Source organism: Mobula birostris, chromosome 1 (genome assembly GCF_030028105.1).
Source record: "Mobula birostris isolate sMobBir1 chromosome 1, sMobBir1.hap1, whole genome shotgun sequence".
NCBI lineage: Eukaryota > Metazoa > Chordata > Chondrichthyes > Myliobatiformes > Myliobatidae > Mobula > Mobula birostris.
Window position 1 is genome coordinate 157,584,010 of NC_092370.1, and position 20,136 is coordinate 157,604,145.

General features: G+C 42.0%; 2 protein-coding genes across 2 annotated transcripts in view; one reads left to right on the top strand and one right to left on the bottom strand.

Annotated features, from left to right (window-relative positions):
• zfyve19 (zinc finger, FYVE domain containing 19) overlaps positions 1 to 5,090 on the bottom strand; it is a 48,501-nt gene extending 43,411 nt beyond the window's left edge. The window contains exon 1 of the mRNA XM_072264690.1: positions 4,882 to 5,090. Within this exon, the coding sequence (XP_072120791.1) occupies positions 4,882 to 4,935 (54 nt within the window). The 5' untranslated portion in view covers positions 4,936 to 5,090. The remainder of the gene's footprint in view (positions 1 to 4,881) is intronic.
• A 269-nt stretch (positions 5,091 to 5,359) lies between these two features.
• The window catches only part of dnajc17 (DnaJ (Hsp40) homolog, subfamily C, member 17), a 123,303-nt gene continuing 108,526 nt past the window's right edge, over positions 5,360 to 20,136 (top strand). Inside the window, exon 1 of the mRNA XM_072264702.1 lies at positions 5,360 to 5,512. Within this exon, the coding sequence (XP_072120803.1) occupies positions 5,438 to 5,512 (75 nt within the window). The 5' untranslated portion in view covers positions 5,360 to 5,437. The remainder of the gene's footprint in view (positions 5,513 to 20,136) is intronic.

The window sequence follows — 20,136 nt, forward strand, 5'->3', positions numbered from 1 at the left end:
AGGTCAAATGTAAAAGAGACAGTACAGGACAAGATTCTTAACAGTATTGATGAGCAGAGGCATCTTGGGGTCCATTTCATAGCTCCCTGAATGTGGCTACACAGGGTGATGGGGTGATTAAGAAGGCATATGGTATGAGTTGAGACATTGTGTTCAAAAGTCAGGAAGTTATGTTGCAGCTTTATAAAACTCTAGCTATGCCGCATCTGGAATATTGCATGGAGTTCTGGTTGCCCCATTATAGGAAGGATATCAAGGTGCTGGAGAGGATGTAGAAGTTTACCACGATGTTACCTGGATTAGCGGGCATGTGCTATAAATGAGAGGTTGGACAAACTCGGGTTGTTTTCTCTGGAGTGGCACTGGCTGAGTGAAGATCTGATGAAGGTTTACAAAATTATGAAAGGCATAGAGTAGACAGACGGTATCTTTCTCCCCAGGGTTGAAATGTCTAGTACTAGAGGGCATGTATTTAAAATGAGAGTGGGTAAGTTCTAAGGAGATGAGAGGGACAAGTTTTTTTTCTGTTATACACGGAGTGGTGGGTACCTGGACTGCGCTGCCGAGACAGTGCATTCAGCCCATCCATCATGGCCGATTTATTATCATCCTCAACCCCATTTTCCTGCCTTTTCCCCTTAACCTTACATGCCCTGACTAATCAAGAACCTATCAAACTCCACTTTAAATATACTCAATGACTTGGCCTCCACAGTCCCCTGTGGCAATGAATTCCACAGATTCACTCCTGTCGAGCAAAAGAAATTCCTCCTTATCTCTGTTCTAAATGGATGACCCTCTATTCTGAGGCTGTGCCCGTTGGTCCCAAGCTCACCCCACTATAGGAAACATCCTCCCCAAATCCACTCTATCCAGACCTTTCAATATTCAAGAGGTTTCAATGAGATTCCCCCCACTTCATTTTTCTAAACTCCAGTGAGCATAAGCCAGAGCCATCAAACACTTCTCAGATGTTAACCCTTTCATACCTGGCATCATTCGTGTGAACCTCTTCTGGACTCTCTCCAATGCCAACGCATCTTTTTCTTTTAGATAAGAGGCCCAAAACTGCTCACAATACTCTAAGTGCAGTCTGACCAGTGCCTTATAAAGCCTCAGCATTACATCCTTGTTTTTATATTCTAGTCCTCTTGAAATGAATGTTAACATTGTATTTGCTTTCCTTACCACCAACTCAACCTGCAAGTTAACCTTTAGGGAATTCTGTACGAGGATTCCCAAGTCCCTTTGCACCTCAGATTTTTGCATTTTCTCCCCATTTAGAAAATAGTCCACACCTCTATTCCTTCTACCAAAGTGCATGACCATGTACTTCCCTGCACTATATTCCACGTGACATTTCCTTGCCCATTCCCCCAATCTGTCTTAGTCATTCTGCAGATGTCCTACTTCCTCAACGTTACCTGTCCCTCCATCTATCTTCATACCTTCCGCAAACTTGGCCACAAAGCCGTTAATTTGATCATCCGAATCATTAAACATATAACGTGAAAAATAAGTGGACATAATACCAACCCCTTCAGGCAACGAAGGCAGAAACATTAGAGACCTTTAAAAGATGTTTAGATAGGCACATATATGTCATAGAGTCAGAGAAGTACAGCACAGAAACAGGCCATTTGGCCCATCTAATCCATGCTGAAACTATTGAAATGGCCTACTTCCAGTGACCATAGCGCTCCATACCCCTACTATTCCACGTACCTATCCGAACTTCTCTTAAATATTGGAATTGAGCTCTCATCTACCACCTGTGCTGGCAGCTTATTTCACATTCTCATGACCCTCTGAGTGAAGAAGTTTCCCCTCATGTTCCCTTAAACCTTCCACCTTTCACCCTTAACCTATGACCTCTGGTTATAGTCCCACCCAACCTCAGTGGAAAAAGCCTGCTTGCATTTACCCTATCTATACCCTTCATCATTTTGTATACCTCTCATAAATCTCCTCTCAATCTTCTATTTTCCAAGGAATACAGTTCTAACCAATTAAATCTTTCCCTATAACTCAGGCCCTTCAGACCCATCAACATCCTTAAAAAATTTTCTCTGTACTCTTATAAACCTATTTACATCTTTTGTGTAGGTAGGTGACAAAAACTGCACACAATACTTCAAATTAGGCTTCACCAATGTCTTATACAACTTTAAAATAATATCCCATCACCTGTACTCAATACATTGATTTATGAAGGCCAATGTGCCAAAAGTTTTCTTTACGACCCCATCTACCTGTGACACCACTATCAGTGAATTATGGACCTGTATTCCTAGATCCCTTTGTCCTAACACACTCCTCAGTGCCCTACTGTTCACTGTGCAAGACCTACCCTAGTTGGTCCTACCCAATTGCAATACCTCAGACTTCTCTGCATTAAATTCCATCTGCCATTTTTCAGCCCATTTTTTTTCCAGTTGGTTCAGATCCTTCTGCAAGTCATGATACCCTTCATCACCGTCTACCACACCTCTAATCTTGGTGTCATCTGCAAAGTTGCTGATCCAGTTAACCACATTATCATCCAGGTCATTGATATAGATGACAAACAATAAACGACCCAGCACCAGTCCCTGTGGCACACCATTAGTCACAGGCACCCAGTCGGAAAGGCAACTATCTACTACCACTCTCTGGCTTCTCCCACAAAGACAATGTCTAATCCAATTTACTACCTCATCCTGAATGCCAAGCGACTGGACCTTCTTGATCAACCTCTCACGAGGGACCTTGTCAAATGCCTTGTTAAAGTCTATGTAGACAACATCCATTTTCCTGGTAACTTCCTCGAAAAACTTCCCAAGTTTGGTTAGACATGATCTACTATGCACAAAACCATGCTGACAATCCTTAATCAGTCCATGGCTATCCAAAGTTATATATCTGGTCCCTTAGAATTACTTCCAATATCTTTCCCTCAACTGATGTCAGGCTCACCAGTCTATAATTTCCTGGATTATGCTTAAAGCCTTTTTTAAACAGCATAACAACATTAGCTATACTCCAATCTTCTGGTACCTCTCTTGCCGCTAAGGGTGTTTTAAATATCTCTGCTAGGGCTCCAGCAATTTCTGCACTTGCCTCCCATAGGGTCCAAGGGAACACCTTGTCAGGCCCCGGGGATTTATCTACTTGATTTGCCTCAGGATTGCAAACACTTCCTCCTCTGTATTCTGTACAGGGTCCATGAAGTTGAAGCCACTTTGCCTCACTTCTATATTCTGCGTCTATCTCCTAGTAAATACAGATGCAAAAAATGTATTTAAGATCTTCCCCATCTGGTTTGGTTCCACAGATGCATTACCATTCTGATCTTCCAGAAGACCAATTTTGACCCTTGCAATCTTTTTGTTCTTAACATATCTGTAGAATCCCTTGGGATTCTCCTTCACCTTGTCTGCTAGAGTAACCTCATATCTTCTTTTAGCTTTCCTGATTTCTTACTTAAGGAGTACAGAAATGCAAGAGAATACTTAAGCACCTCATTTGTTCCTAACTCTCCCCCCCCCCCCATAACCAGGGCCTCGATCTCTCTTGAAAACCAAGAGTCCCTTGTTATCTTTACCTTTTATTCTTCTGGGACATACAAGCTCTGTACTCTCAAAACTTCACTTTTGAAGGCCTCCCACTTACCAAGTTACACCTCTGCCAGAAAGCAGACTGTCCCAATCCACACTTGCCAGATCATTTCTAATACGATCAAGTTCAAAATTGGACTTTCTCCAGTTTAGAATCTCAATCTGTGGATCAGACCTATCATTTTGCATATTTACTTTGAAACTAATGGCATTGTGATCGCTAGATGCAAAGTGTTCCCTGACACAAACTTCTGTCACCTGCCCTGTCTTGTCCCCTAATGGCAGATCCAGTATCACATAAGAACATAAGAAATAGGAGCAGGAGTAGGCCGTCCACCTATCGAGCCTGCCCCGCCATTCAATAAGATCATGGCTGATCTGTCTGTAAACTCAGCTCCATCTACCTGCCTTTTCCCCATAACCCTTAAATTCTTTACTATGTAAAAATCTATCTAATTGTATCTTAAATATATTTAATGAAGATGTCTCAACTGCTACCCTGGGCAGAGAATTCCACAGATTCACCACTCTCTGGGAAAAACAATTTCTCCTCATCTCCATCCTAAATTTTCTCCCCGAATCTTGAGGCAATGTCCCCTAGTTCTAGTTTCACCTACCAATGGAAACAACTTTCCTACTTCTATCTTATCCATCCCTTTCAAAATTTTGAATGTTTCTGTAAAATCCCCTCTCATTCTTCTGAACTCCAGAGAGTATAGTCCCAGGTGACTCAATCTCTCCTCATAAGTTAACCCCTTCATCCCCAGAATCAACCTTGTGAATCTCCTGTGCACTGCCTCCAAAGCCAGTATATCCTTCCTCAAGTATGGAGACCAAAACTGCACACAGTACTCCAGGTGTGGCCTCACCAGTACCCTGTATAGTTGCAGCATGACCTCCCTACTCTTGAATTCAATCCCTCTAGGAATGAAGGCCAATATTCTCCTCTAACTGTTCTGGCACTCTGGTTCCCATCCCCCTGCAACTCTAGTCTAAACCTCACCATGCAGCATTAGTACGCATTCCCACTAGGAATCTGAGGAAATGGGCTTTGTACAGACAGAAGAGATTAGTTTAATTAGCCAATCGATTATTAATTTGATTGGCTTGGCACATCATTATGGGCTGAAGGGCCTGTTCCTGAGCTGTCGTTCTATGTTCTAAGGATGTGAAAGAGGGCACCATTAAGAAGATATTCACAGTTACCGGTAACCTGACATTGAAGTTTGATAATGAAGATTCAGGCAAACAGAAAGAGGCCTGGGATTTATTTGCTTGAATTTACCTCTTTTTTCAGCAGAGTGAATTTAGCTGCGCAGCCGAAGCAACGTCCAGTCATCTCCAATCAGTGGTGAAATACACGTCCTAAAATTGTAAAAGGAAAATAATCTGGTAAACTTTGGCTGAATTTCCATCCACAACAACCTTTCGTCAGTTTATTAACCTCCGTTCCTCATCTCCAGGGCCACCCGGAGACGTCGATTGACTGCTCGACACCTGAAGCACCCTGGGTAATGTAGTTCTCATCTCTCAGGGTGGGCGTTGTAAACTGAACAGAAATAACAATTAGACTACAAACTCTTAGGACATCATCATCAATCGCCGGCGCTCTCTTGATTGTCGATTTGACGATAGTCCCAGCATGCATTCTGATGCCTGCTGGGAATTGTAGTCCATCTATAATGAGATGCGAAGAAAGATGCGGGGTTGCTGCATTTGGAACTACAATCCCAAGAGTCATCGCGGTTTTCTTTTTGCGGGTCAGGTTGAAAGATCAAGTGTCGTAGTCGTTTACAATCTGGTGGTCGGAATTTGCGTTACTCCTTAGTAAAACCGGCGAAATGGCAGCCAAAGAAATCCTGCAGTTAGATCTGTATTCGCTTCTAGGTGTTGGGGAGGACGCTACAGACAAAGAGGTGAGCAAATACTGGTCGCGGGTTTAAAATCTTCGTCAGCTGTGCCAGTGGTCTCCTTCTTCGTGTGCCTTGCGCGTTACGCGCTTGGGCGATCATGGCTTTCCTCATCGAACGATCCCTCGCAGCGTCAATGATATCTCGCACACTTAGATCTGTTAGTTCTTTCACAGTGTCCTTCTTTGCCTTCCTCTTCCGTGTTTCCCAGGCATACGGCCTTGTAATGTTAGGTATTCTATTTCTCCCTTTCTCATGACATGACCCAAGAATTTAAGTTTCCTCTCATTTAATGTTCTCATTAAAGATCTTTTTGTATGGGCACGTTGGAGTACTGTCTCATTAGTTACCCTATCTCTGTATGATATTTTCAGCGTTCTTCTAAGAAACCGCATAGTTCTGGTGTTATAGTCCATGTTTCGGAAGCATACAGCAAGATTGCCCAGATGTAGCATTTTAGTACTCTAAGCCTTGTTGTCATAGAAATGTGTCTGTTGGTAAAAATGGGTTTCATTTTTTGGAAGTTGGTTTTGGCAATGGCAATTCTTTTTATTTCTACTGTATTTCTAGCATCTTGTGATGTAAAGCTACCAAGCTAATTAAAGCTGGTCGTTTGTTCAGTCTCTTGGTTATCGATGTACAATTGGTAGTTGGGAGTATCCTGCTGTTTTGATATTACCATACATTTGTTTTTTCTTACAGTTGATGGTTAGACCAAAATCTGCACTTGTTTGTACTACTTTGTCTAGGACGATTTGTAGGTCTTCTGCAGCACTTGCTATTAGGGTGGTATCGTCTGCATACCTTATATTGTTGATGTTAACACCTCCAATTTTTATCCCATCTAGGTCTTCTATTTCTCTGAGAATCATTTAACTAACTATCTAGTATACTACTAAAATTCTCATGCTCTGTTTGTCTGTGACCTCCAATTAGCCCAAACGGTGCATTATAGCGGCACTTTTTTTTTTGACTAGATCGACTTAAAATGCGCTAACTTACAGAATCCATGCAAAGTTCAGGGTTATATATTTGTATAAAATTGCTCACTCGTCAATCAACAGGCCATGGTTTCCACAACCCGAGCCGATTCCACCTTTCATGAAAACCGCAACGCAACACCACGACGCATGGGCACGGCCAACCTCAGCAGCGCCTCATGATGCTCACAGCAGCGACTCCAACCGCAGCAAAAGGGTAGGGCTATCATGTCCATTTAGGAGAGTGCCAACCACATCATCAAGAAAAATCAGCATCCTGGAGGCTTTGGTGTTACTGCTTCCTATCTTCTATCAAGCATTAGGGTAAAAAAAAATATGGACAGCCTAATTATGCCATGTGGAAAGGGAAGGGGGACATTATAGTCAAGAGATGACGCCAAATGTTGTCGGGAAGCGGCAAGGAGAGGGAGAGAACAGCAGTCGGATGAGGCCAGGGCCGCACAACTCCAGGATCAAAGGGTCAGGATAAAAAAGATGAGAGAAGAAGAGACAGAGGAGGAGAGGCATGCACGTCTCCAAAATGACAACAATAGGCACAGAAGGAGGAGAGAACAAGAATCGGATCAGGCCAGGACCGCATGACTCCAGGATCAGAAAGAAAGAACAAATGGTAGAAAAGATAAAGAGACAAAGGATGAAAGGGCTGCACGTCTCCAGAATGACAAAAACAGGCAGAGGAGGAGGAGAGAGGAAGGGACAGAGGAGAAAAGGAAAGATCAACTTGAGGATATGCGGCAAAGAGTACCCTATTGAATAATGAGCAAAGAGAAGTATATGAATATGTGTGTAACTGCTTGGAAAGGAATCTCTCTTCAATGATTTTCATTGATGCACCAGGAGGAGCGGGCAAGACATTTATCAGCTTGATCCTCGCTAAAGTTAGGGGAGATGGAGGTGTTGCTATTGCTGTAGCACCATCAGGTATTGCAGCAACATTGATGCCTAGTGGTAGGACAGCACATTCAAGATTCAAAATACCCCTCAAAGTCAATGAGGATGCCCTTTGTAACATCAATAAAAACACCAATACTGCAAATTTACTCCAAAATGTGAAGCTTATTGTCTGGGATGAGTGTCCCATGATTAGGAGGAAGAGCTTCAAAGCCACAGACAGGACTCTTCATGATGTATGCGGCAAGAATGAGGCGTTCGTGGGTACGTTAACCATTTGCTGTGGCGATTTCCGTCAGCTTCTAGCAGTTGTGAAACGAGGAAATGGTGTTGATGTGGAGAATTCATGCATAAAAAATCCTACTTATGGAGAAGCCTCAAGTTTCAATTGAAGAGAAGCATGCGATTAAATGAGGAAGAAGGACAGTATTCTCAGTTATTGGATGTTGGAGAAGACAAGATTGAGAAAAATGAAAACGATGAAATCGAATTACCTGAAGATATGATTCTGCCAGCAAAAACTATGGAAGAATGCTTTGATTTCATCTACCCGACATTAGACAATCCTGCAGAACAGTTCTCAAGGAATTCTATCTTGGTTCCTCTCAATGAAATGATGCAAAAAATAAACTTCACATGCACTAGACGCTTCTCTGGAATCATGAAAGAATACTGTTCCTTCAATGCCATGAGTGAAGGAGCTAATGCCACTCATTTTCCTACAGAATTCCTTGATTTGGTCGAACCCTCTGGATTGCCACCACATAAACTGGAATTGAGGAGGGGATCTCCCATCATTTCAATGAGGAACTTGGATCCACCAAGGCTTTGCAATGGAACGCGAATGATGGTGGAAGAACTGCACCACAATCTCATCGTAGCCAAGATAAACATTGGTGCGTTCAAAAATGACATTGTCATGATCCCAAGAATTGCTCTCAGTTTATCAGAAGGGGAAGATGTCCCTCTTCAGCGGAGCCAGTTCCCGATACAGTCATGCTTTGCTGTGACTAGACATGAGGCGCAAGGCCAAACCATGGAGAATGTGTTGATTTATTTGGAGAAACCGCTATTCCCGCATGGTCAGCTGTATGTGGTGTTAAGCTGGGGAAAAAGAAATGAAAACGTTAGGGTATTCTTGAAGGGTGGCAGATCAACCAGAAATGTTGTCATCAAAAGTGTCCTTTGTTAAACGAGGAGGAGCTATATTTGTCTTGCTATGCGTCTTTCTTCTTTAATAAACTGAGTTTTTCTTCTTTAATTTCCAAAGAACATCACATCAGACCACACTACCTTTCTCTCAAAGGATGCCCCAACAGGTCACCCGTTGTCTAGCAGATACTAAATAATTCCAGTGAGGCGACGCATCCCTGTCTAACTCCTCTTTGAATTTTAGTCCAACTGCTTATATTATCATCAATTTTTACTGCCGCCATTTGGTTCCAATATAAATTTCGAAGCAGTTGTTGGTCCCTTCTGTCAATGTTTAGTTTAGCGAGAATTTGAAATAATTTTTCACGTTGCACTTTGTCGAATGCTTTAATGATATCAATAAAACATAAAAAGACATCATTTTGATATTCAATTGCCCTTTCTGAAAGCATTCGTAGTATGAAAATTGTGTTCCTAGTTCCTCTATCCTCAATAAATCCTTATTGCAGTTTAGAAGTTTCTGGTCTTAATTTGTTTTTAATTCGACTCGGAACAATTCTCAACAAAATCTTTATTATGTGACTCATAAGACTGATTGTTCTATAATTTTCGCAGTCAATAGTTCCAGGAATTTTTGGCAGTGTTATAAATACTGATTTGAAGAGATCGTAAGGCGATACACCAGACTCATGTTTAAGCTGGGACTTAAACTGCCTATTTAGTAGGAAGGAGGGCATCATGAGGCACTGGATCTCATAAACCAGAATGAACCTGTCATTTCACCTAAACTGTGTGTATGGCATTAGTTATGGGGCCATTTCAGTACAGTATTGAGCTGTTCCTTTAAGACAGTTATGGGGATAATTCACTCCGATGGTGGTGGGTGAGTTTATCAGGTTCAGTTTATTATCATTCAACCATACACGTGTATATGGCCAAACGAAACAAGGCGCACAACACTGTGTGTGTGTGTGTGTCTGTCTGTCTGTCTCACACACACCAAATAGAATAATGTCATGACAAATCAATAATCAATTAAAACTATGCACATTCGCAATCCCTGTAAAAGATCTTCACATTAGTAAAAGGCAAATAGTTGAAGCTATGGGCTGGGGAAGTCCAGTTTGATTTCAACCAAGGTTCTTAAAAGAAATGGCAGGTAAGGTAGTTGGTGTGTTTGGTTTTAATTTAACAAACATCTTTTGATTTCATGGACTCCTTTCAACCCACCTCCCTCCTACTTTTCACTTCTCATCCCTCTGACCACATGTAGCACATCCTTTGTCATTTACTCCAGCTGCAACAAGATCCCACTACAAGCCCCATCTCCTCCGCTCCGCATCCCTTTTCACCTTCCTCAGGGACCACTTCCTGGTCCGTTAATTCCCCCTCTCCCCATTTTTGCTGGCAACTGCAAGAGGTCACACTTGTTCTTGTAATTTCTCCCTCATCACCATCCTGGGTCCTACACTGCCCTTCCAGGTGAGGCAAAGATTCATGTTTACTTCCTCCAACCTCATCTACTGCATTTGATATTCCTGGTGTGGCCTCATTTATATTATAAGACCAAGCACAGATCAGGTCACTAATTTGCAATGCATCAGCACTCTGTATACATTGGCAATCCTGAGCTCCCAGATACATGCCATTTCAAATTCCCTTCCCTTTTCCACATCCTTGACCTCCATTGCCATGGTGAGGCCCAATACAAACTAGAGCAACACCACCAAATATTCTGCCTGTGAAGTCTGCAACCTTATGATTAGAATGCTGTATTTTCCATTTCAGATGCTCCCTCCCGCCTGTGTATTTTCACCCTCTCTCCACTTCTAGTCATCCCATTTTTTTGTCCCCTTCCCCTTCAACCCTTCCCTTTGGCCCCATCATTAATCATTTTCCTCCCTCTCCTGTTCCATCCACCAGCAACCCTAAACTTCCCCAAATGGATTATTCGGCAAACAAGGTCTGTAGGAAAGAGGAGAAAGGGCTGTGATGATATTGGATTTGCTATCGACGAAGCTCTGAATTCAAATGAAGATCTATCGGATATAAATAGCTATGAATATCTTCACGAAAGGGAGGTTATACTGCAGCTCCCTACTCTTCAAAGGCTAGGTCACTTCACTTTATACTCTGCGGTGAGTTTAGCTGCCTATACCCACTATATGAATGGTGCTCCCCCCTCCCCATCCGGACCAAGGAGGAGATATTTCCAGCTAACAAAGTAGTTTAAAACATGCTTTATTTATTTTTAGTGATACGGGTCTAAGTTTAGAAAAAAATCTTTAAAAATATTTAAAACTCACACAAGTTTTCTATCTTATAAAATAGTTCCATATTAGAAAGGATTTCTGAAACACAGTTATAATTCCTATAAGCTGGAAAAACATACTAACAATTTTCAGATGAACAAGTCATCTGTCACAGAAATCAAAAGCAGAGGAATGGATTCTAGTTCACCCCGTCTTTCTGTAACTCTTCTTATCGACCCTTGACCCTAACCAGCCTGACTGTTGTCTTTCATTTATACTGTTCTTTTGTCACTTGGGTAACCCCACACCACAGTCAATGTTCAAGCACATCTTCAATCTTTTACTCCAGCCAGTGGGTCAGCACAGTGTTGTTCAATACTTGGCCAGGTACACCTTTGGGACCTAATTCCCGTAAGCGTTCACTCTCTTGAAGGATGCTCTGACATTGGCCTCCAAGACAGAGATCACAGGATTGCTAGATGTTATGGGGATTCTCCCAGGTGTTGTTATTCCCCTTTTCAAAGTATGCATAGAAGGTGCTGAGCTCATCAGGGAGTGAACCATCACTTCCACTTATGCTGATAGATTTCGCTGTATAGCAAGTGGTGACATGCAAACCCAGCCATCGATGTCATGTACCCAATTTGTGTCTTTAGCTTTACATGGAATTTCCTTTTTGCTCTCACGAAGGCCTTCCATAAGCCGTGCCTGGATGTCTTGTTAAATTCTGAATTGCTAGTCTTGAAATGCCCTGGAAATATCCCTCAGCAGAACATGAACCTTGCAGTTCATCCCGAGCTTTTGGTTTGGGAAGATTTGATATGTTCTTGAATGCACACTCTCATCCACACAGCTGCAGCAGATTCATCCAGATCTGAAGATGAACCCCTGAATGTGGTCTATACCACCAGTTTCAAGCAGTCCTGAAAACTGCTTCCTTTGACCATACCTCTGTGGAATATTACTGAGGCTATATTGCCCACTACAGGAGATGGCTTTAGAGTGACCACCGCCTGTAATGAACAAAATAGCCTCTGTATTGCTTCAGAGACTTGCTGCTCTTCAAACGATCCCGGTCCCGCGCGGCATGCTGCAATGGATGAGAGGTGTCCAAAGGGAAAAACCCTAAGAGGTGTCTCAGTTACTTGTCCATTATCTAAGAAAGTTACTTATTTTTTTCCTGTAGATTTTTAATTTGTTACCATGACAGAGCATAGAACATAGAACAATACAGCACAATCTGGCCCATAATGCATGCATTACTAAATGACAATAAAAGAGGACGACGTGTCTTCATAATCATAATGTTGTACCAACTGATATAAACTTAATCCACAATCAATCTCACTCCTACAAAACCCTAAACCTCTATTTTTCTTACACCAATGTGCCTAGCTAAAAATCTTTTTAATCTCCCTATTGTATCAACCTCAACCAACACCCCTGCAGTGCATTCCAGTACTGTCTGTATGAGAGAGGAGAACTCGCCTCTGATTTCTCCCCTAAATTTTGCTCCACTCACCTTAAATGTGCATCCTCCAGCATTGGCCATTGGTGCCCTGGAGAAAATGTGTTGTTTGTCCACTCTCTATATATACTTCTCGTATTATACACCGATGACTGGTCACTTTGTGCCAAAGGGAAATAGCCCTACCTTGCTCACCCTTTCCTCATAAGACATGTTCTCTAATCCTGGTAAATCTTTCCACCATCTCCAAAGCTTCCACATCCTTCCTATAATGAAGCAAACAAGTTTAACACAATATTCCAGGTGTGGTTTGACCAGAGATTTATAGAGCTGTAACATTATCTCATGGCTCTTGAACTCCATCTACAGACATCATTTGTCTTCTTATCCATTGAGGGATTTATGGACTTGGACCCTAAGACATCTCTGTTCCTCCACACTGCTAAGAATCATGCTATTAACCTAGTATTCCTACTTCAAGTTCAATCTTCCAAAGAGTATGTGGATCGGGCACTTCTCAGCCCAGCTCTGTACTCTGTCTACATCCTGTTGTAACTTATGACAACCTTTGCACTATCCACAATATTACCAACATTCATGTTATCTGCAAACTTACTAACCTACCCTTCCACTTTCTCATCTAAGAGTAGTTGTCCCAAAACAGATTCCCTTAAGGATACTACTGGTCACCAACCTCCAGGCAGAATATAGTTCATTTGTTATGACCCACTGCCTTCAGTGGGCAAGCCCATTTCAAATCCACAGATCCAAGTTTCCATGGATCCTGTGCTTCTTGATATTCTGAATGAGTCTATCATTGGACACATTGTCAAAGATTTCACTAAAATCCATACATGACATACCATACCAATCCTCATAGAGGGATCAGCAGTAGAGAGAGTGAGCAGCTTTAAGTTCCTGGGTGTCAAGATTTCTGAGGATCTAACCTGGTCCCAACACATTGATATAGTCATAACGAAGGCAAAATAGAGGCTATACTTTATTAGGAGTTTGAAGCAATTTTGCATGTCAACAAATACACTCAAAAACTTCTGTAGTTGTACCATGGAGAGCATTCTGACAGGCTGCATCACTGTCTGGTATGGAGGGGCTACTGCACAGGACCGAAAGAAGCTGTAGAAGGTTGTAAATATAGTCAGCTCCATCTTGGGCACTAGCCTACAAAGCACCCAGGACATCTTTAGGGAGTGGTGTCTCAGAAAGGCAGCGTCCATTATTAAGGACCTCCAGCACCCAGGGCTTGCCCTTTTCTCACTGTTATCATCAGGTAGGAGGTACAGAAGCCTGAAGGCACACACTCAGCAATTCAGGAACAGCTTTTACCCCTGTGCCATCCGATTCCTGAATGGACATTGAACCCTTGAACACTACCTCACTTTTTAAATATATACAGTATTTCTGTTTTTGCTCATTTTTTAATAATCTATTCAATATATGTAATTTACTTGTTTATTATTATGTCATTTATTATTACTTTTTTCTCTCTCTCTGCAAGATTATGTGTTGCATTGAACTGCTGCTGCTAAGTTTAACAAATCTCACATCACATGCCGGTGATAATAAACCTGATTCTGATTCTGACCTTTATCAATTTTTTTTCACCTACTTGAAAAATTCAACAGGCTCACAAGGCATGGCCTACACCTCAGAAAGCTCTGCTGACTATTGCTAATAAAACTATGCATTTCTAATTGCTCATAATTCTGTCCTTAAGAATCCGGTCCAATAGTTTGCCCACCACTGACATAAGACTCATTGGTCTGCAATTCCCAGGGTTATCTCTATTACCTTTCTTGAACAAAGGACAATATTTATCATTCTCCAATCCTCTGGTAGCATTCCTATGACCTGGGAGGACACAAAGATCATTATCAATGCCCAAGCAATCTCTTCCGTTGCTTCCTGTTTGGCCCCAGGGACTTACCTATCCAAATGTTCTTCAGAAGCTCCAACATTGCCTCTTTCTTAATCTGAGCTCCTCAAGCAATTAGTCTGCTGTATGCTGATGTCACATTCATCAATCTCCCTCTCCTTCGTGAACATTGAAGCAAAGTATTCATTCATTAAGGGCCTCCCCTACCTTTTCCTTCTCCAAGGCATGTTTCTTTCTTTACCCTGAGTGGTCCTCCCCTCACTCGTCATCCTCTTTTTTTGTATATGTGTAGCATGCTTTGAATGTTTCCTTAATCCTACTCACCAAGGCCTTCTCACATCCCTTCTTAAGCTCCTTCCTGGGTATCTTATAACTTTTGAGAGTATGTCTGTCTTTGCCTCCTCAACATGAAGTATGCTTCCTTCTTCTTGACTGAATGTTCCACTTCTTGTCAACCATGGTTCCTTCACAGTACCTTTCTTTTCCTGCCTTAATGGGGCAAACCTATCCAAAACCCCATGCAAGTGCACCCTAAGCAACCTCCACATTTCTGCTATGCATTTCCATGAGAACACCTGTTCCCAATTTACAGTCCCAAGTTCCTCGGCCTAATACCATTGTAATTAGCTCTCCCCCAATTAAATACTTCGCTATGTCGTCTGCTTCTGTCCTTGTTCGTGGCTATGCTAAAGGTCAGGGAGCTATTATCACTATATCCAAAATGCTCACCCACTGAGAGGTCTGTCACCTGACTAGGTTCATTGCCTGATGCAGTATTGCTTCTCCAGCAATAGTTGGCCTGTTCAGGAATCCTGCTAACAAATTCTGACCATCTAAACCTCTTGCTCTAAGGAGGTGCCAATCAATATTTGGGAAACTGAAGTCGCTCATGACAACAACCCTGTTAATTTTTGCACCTTTCCAAAATGTGCCCACTTATCAGCTCCTCAATGCCCCAGTTGCTATTGGGGGTCTATAGAGTACTCCAAATAGAGCGATTGCTCCCTTCCTGGTTCTGACTCAGTAGGCAATCCCTCCATGAGTTCCTTACTGCAATTGTGATATTATCCTTGATTAGCAAAGCCACTCATCCCTCCCAAAGCTCTTTCCCTGTCTCATTTGAAACAGCGAAGCCCCAGGCCATCGAAGCATCCAACCCTGACCTTGTAGCAGTCTTTTCTTTGTAATGGACACAACTTTGTAATCCCATGTACTGATGCATACTCTCCTCCTTATTCTTAATACTTCCTGCATTAATGTAAAGACATTTCAACCCATCCAGCTGACTGCATTTATGCCCTATCTACTGCCTACCCTTCCTCACAGTCTCTCTCCACATTGCATCTACCTTTACACCAACTGCTCCATCATCGAGAACATAAACAGGCCTTCAGCTCACAATGTTGAGATAAACCATTAAATTAGTAATCAAATGGCCAACTAAATTAATCCCTCCTGCCTACGTAATGCCCATATCCTTCCATTTCCCTAACATTCATGTGCAGATCTAAACACCTCTTAAACATATAGGGAGGTAGTTACACCCAAGGTGCAGGACACTGATGTCAGATCTCTGTAATTTTCGATCCCTGGGTTCTTTTAGGAGTTCAAGGAATGAGCAAGAATCATTGATTTTTCATAATTGTTTACTTTAAGGTTTAAACACAGACACAGAGGTTTTGAAATTAAGTGAGGAGCTGAGAAGCAAATCAGAGGTTAAAGAGATACAATAGATTTGATGAAAAGAAGAAGATGGCACCTTTGGAAAATATCCATCACCTTTATACACGAAATAACAGACAATTCTTCAGATAACAGAACCTAATCGAAAGTTTATATAATTATAACACGTGTATAATGTGCTAATACTTAGCCAATTAAAAATGAAAAGAGATATGTAACTGCTATTTCACCTTCTGCCAGTAAGTGGAGACGAACCATCACGTACTATGAAAAGTACATGAGTTTGTTAAAATTACAAATTATGGTTTCATTTTACTGGCATGATTAAAACTACAATTTTAATCTTGAATTTGTTCAACTAATATATTATAGAAAGTATACATTAAAAAAAGCAACGGATTCCAACACAAGTAATTGGGTGACTGTTAGGAAGGGTAAAGGGGATAGGCACCCTGTGGCCATTCCCCTCAACAAAATGTGTACCGCTTAGAAAACTACGTGGGGGGAGGGGTGGGGTGGACGACCCAGTAGAGGAAAGGTACAGTGGTCAGATCTCTGGCTCTGTGGTTCTGAAGGGGAGGGGGGGGGAGAGGAGTGCAGCAGTCAAAGGGAATTCTGTGGACCTGAAAGAGACACCCTGATAGTATGTTGCCTCCCAGGTGCCAGTGTTAGGGATGCCTCAGATTGTCTCAGCTTATAGAGGGGGAGAATGAGATGCCAGAAAAAGTGATACATAATTAATTCCAACGACATAGGAAAAGGGAGGAGGTCATGAAGAGAGAAAATACAGTAGGAAGTTGGGTAGAAAGCTGAAAAGCAGAACTTCCAGGGTGGTAGTCTCTGGACTGCTGCCTGTGCCTCACGCCGGTGAAGATTAGAATACGATCATTTGGCAGATGAATGTGTGGCAGGGCAATGAGTGCAGGGGCAATGATCATTGGGATCTTTTCTGGAGAAGAGATGACCAGTGCAAAAAGGTCGGGTTATAACTGAACCTGAGGAGGACCAATATACCTATGGGCAGATTTGCTAGAGTTGTTGGGGAAGGCTTAAACTAATATGGCAAGGGGATGGGGACCGGGCTGTTGGTGTACAAGCAGATGCAGTGTGTAGTGAGACTGAGGAAGGGCAGGAAGATGATAGGACAAAATTTCAGTCAGTGGGATGAGTTGAGGTGTAACATGGGGGCAAAATTGAAATGGGTGATGAATACAGGACTGAAGGTGTTATATATGAATGCACAGAGTATACAAATAAAGCAGTTGATCTTATCGTGCAGTTAGAGATTGGTAAGTATGACGTGGACATCACTGAGTCATGGCTAAAAGAGGATCATGGATGGGAGCTTAACATTCAAAGATACACATTGTATTGAAAGGACAGGCAGGTAGGCAGAGGAGGTGGAGTGGCTCTGTTGGTTTAAAAAATGAAATTAAATCTTTAAAAAGAGGTGACATAGGATTGCAAGATGTAGATCCTTCTGGGTAGAATTAAGACACCGCAAGGATAAAGAGATCCTGATAATAGTTATAGAGAGGCCTCTGAACAGTAGCCTGAACGTGGGTACAAATTACAACAGGAGGTAGAAAAGGCATGTAAAATGGGCAATGTAATGAGAAGCATGGAAGATTTTAATATGCAGCTAGATTGGGAAAATCAGGTTAGTGCTGGATCCCAAGAGATGGTATTTGTAGAATGCCTACGAGATGGCTTTTTAAAACAACTTGTGGTTGAGCCCACTAGGGGAAAGGCAATTCTCGATTGGGTATTCTGTAATGAATCAGATTTGATTAGGGAACTTAAAGTAAAGAAACCGCTAGGAGGTAGTGGTCATAATATGATAGAATTCACCCCGCAGTTTGAGAGGAAGATAAAGTCAGATGTATCAGTATTACAGTGGAGTATAGGGAATTATGAAGCCGCCCAGTGGTGTAGTGACCTCTGCAGTGAACTTTGGGGGAAGTGGTCCCATGTTCAGATCAGGCAGGCTCTTCCATGCTTTTCAATTGTGCTGGGTTGAGTGTTGAGCTAGCAACTTGGCCTCATAAAACAGGCAAACGCTAAAGAAACAGCGCCAGTGAGGTGTGGGAGGATCAAAAAATTAGGGAATTACTGAGGCATGGGAGAGGAGATGGCCAAAGTTGATTGCAAGGGACACTAGCATGGATGATAGCAGAGTAGCAATTACTGGAGTTTCTGAGAGCAATTCGGAAGTGCAGGATAGATGCATCTTAGAGATGGAAGTATTTTAAAGGGAGAATAAGGTAACCGTGGCTGACAAGAGAAGCCAAAAACAATGTAAAAGCAAAAGAGAACAAAAATTAGTGGGAAGTTAGAGGATTGGGAAACTTTTATAAAGACAACTTTTATGAAGACAACTTAAAAAACCATAAGCAGAGTAAAGATTAAATATGAAGGTAAGCTAGCCGATAGTATAAATGAGGATACCAAATGTTTTTTCAGATGCATAGAGTGTAAAAGAGAGGCAAGAGTAGATATTGAACTGCTGGAAAATGATACTCGAGAGACAGTAATGATGGAGGAACTTAAAATATTTTGCATTGGTCTTCAATGTGTCAGGGTCTAGCAATATGCTAGAAATTCGAGTGTCAGAAGGCAGTGTAATTGCAAATACTAAGGAGAAGGTGCTTGGGACACTGAGAGGTCCAAAAGTACATAAGTCACCTGGACCAGTTCAACCACACCCCAGGGTTCTGAAAGAGATTGTGGAGGCATTGGTAGTAATCTTTCAAGAATTAGTAGATTCTGGAATGGTTCCGGAGGACTGGAAAATTGCAAATGTCACTTCACTCTTGAAGGAGGGAGGGAAGCAGAAGAAAGAAAATTATAAGCCAGTTAGCCTGACATCAGAGGTTGAAAATATGTTGAAGTCTATTGTTAAGGATGAGGATTCAGGGTACTTGCAGGCAAATGATAAAGTAGGCCAAAGTCAGCATGGTATCCTTAAGGTGAAATCTTGCCTGACAGATCTGTTGGAATTCTCTAAAGAAATAGCAAGGTAGACAGTCGGTGGATGTTGTTTACTTAGATTTTCAGAAGGCTTTTGGGATGGTGGGGTGGAGATACGTCTTTACTAAAGGAGGTTTAAGGCGCTCCTTCCCTCTGCTAACCTTCAGGTCACCCTTGGACAAAGTGTAGCACCTTCTTAGCCCCCTAGTCAGGAGCAGGTGGCAGGTGAGTGTATGAGCAGTAGGTGCATATCACAAGTCCTGGTTATGTGGCCACTGACACCAGGCAAGAGCGTTAGTAATGGCTGGGCAATGTAAAAACACTGCCCAGACAAAAGCAATGGTAAACCGCTTCTGTCGAAAAACTTGCCAAGAAGAATCATGGTCAAAGACCATGCGCCCATGTCATACGACATAGCACATCATGGCGATGATGATTAACTTATAGCAAGTAATTATGAAAAGGAATGGAATGTTATTTATTGAAATGAGAATAAGAATTATTTTGCAACATTATGGGGTGCTGACCACTGCTGGAATGCGGCATACAATTTTGGTCTCCATGTTTAAGGAAGGATGTACTTGTACTGGAAGCAATACAGAGAAGTTTTACTGGTTAATTACTAGAAAAGTGAGATTGGTCTTATTAAAACACAAGATTCTGAGAGGTTTTGAGAGGGTGGATGCTGAGAGAACACTTGCATAGATGTCTAGAACTTGGGGCAAAGGCTCAAAATAGGGCTGCTCAGTTCTGATGGAAGTGAAGAGGAATTTCTTCTCTGAGCACTGTAAATTTTTGGAATTCTCTATGCTAGAGACCTGTGGTTATTGATTACATTCAAGTTGAATGCTGGCAGACATTTGAGCTACAAGAGGTTTGGGGAGAGAATAGGAAAACTGAATCAGAATCAGGTTTACTATCACCAGCATATGTCATGAAATGTGTTAATTTTGTGCCAGCAGTACAATGCAGTATGTGATAATATAGAGAAAAAATGTGAATTACAGTAAGTGTGTGTGTGTGTGCGCGCGTGTGTTCCTATAGAGCAAAAATATAGGAATTTTTTTTTAAATGAGGTAGTGTTCATGGGTTCAATGTCCATTCAGAAATCGGATGGCAGAGGGGAAGAAGTTTTTCCCAAATTGTTGAGTGTGTGCCTTCAGGTTTATGTACCTCCTTCCTGATGGTAACAGTGAGAAGATGGCACGTGCTGGGTGTTGCAGGTCCTTAATGATAGACACTGCCTTTCTGACGCACCCGCTCCTTGAATTTGACCTGGATACTACCATGATGCAGCTGATTAATTTTACAACTCTCTG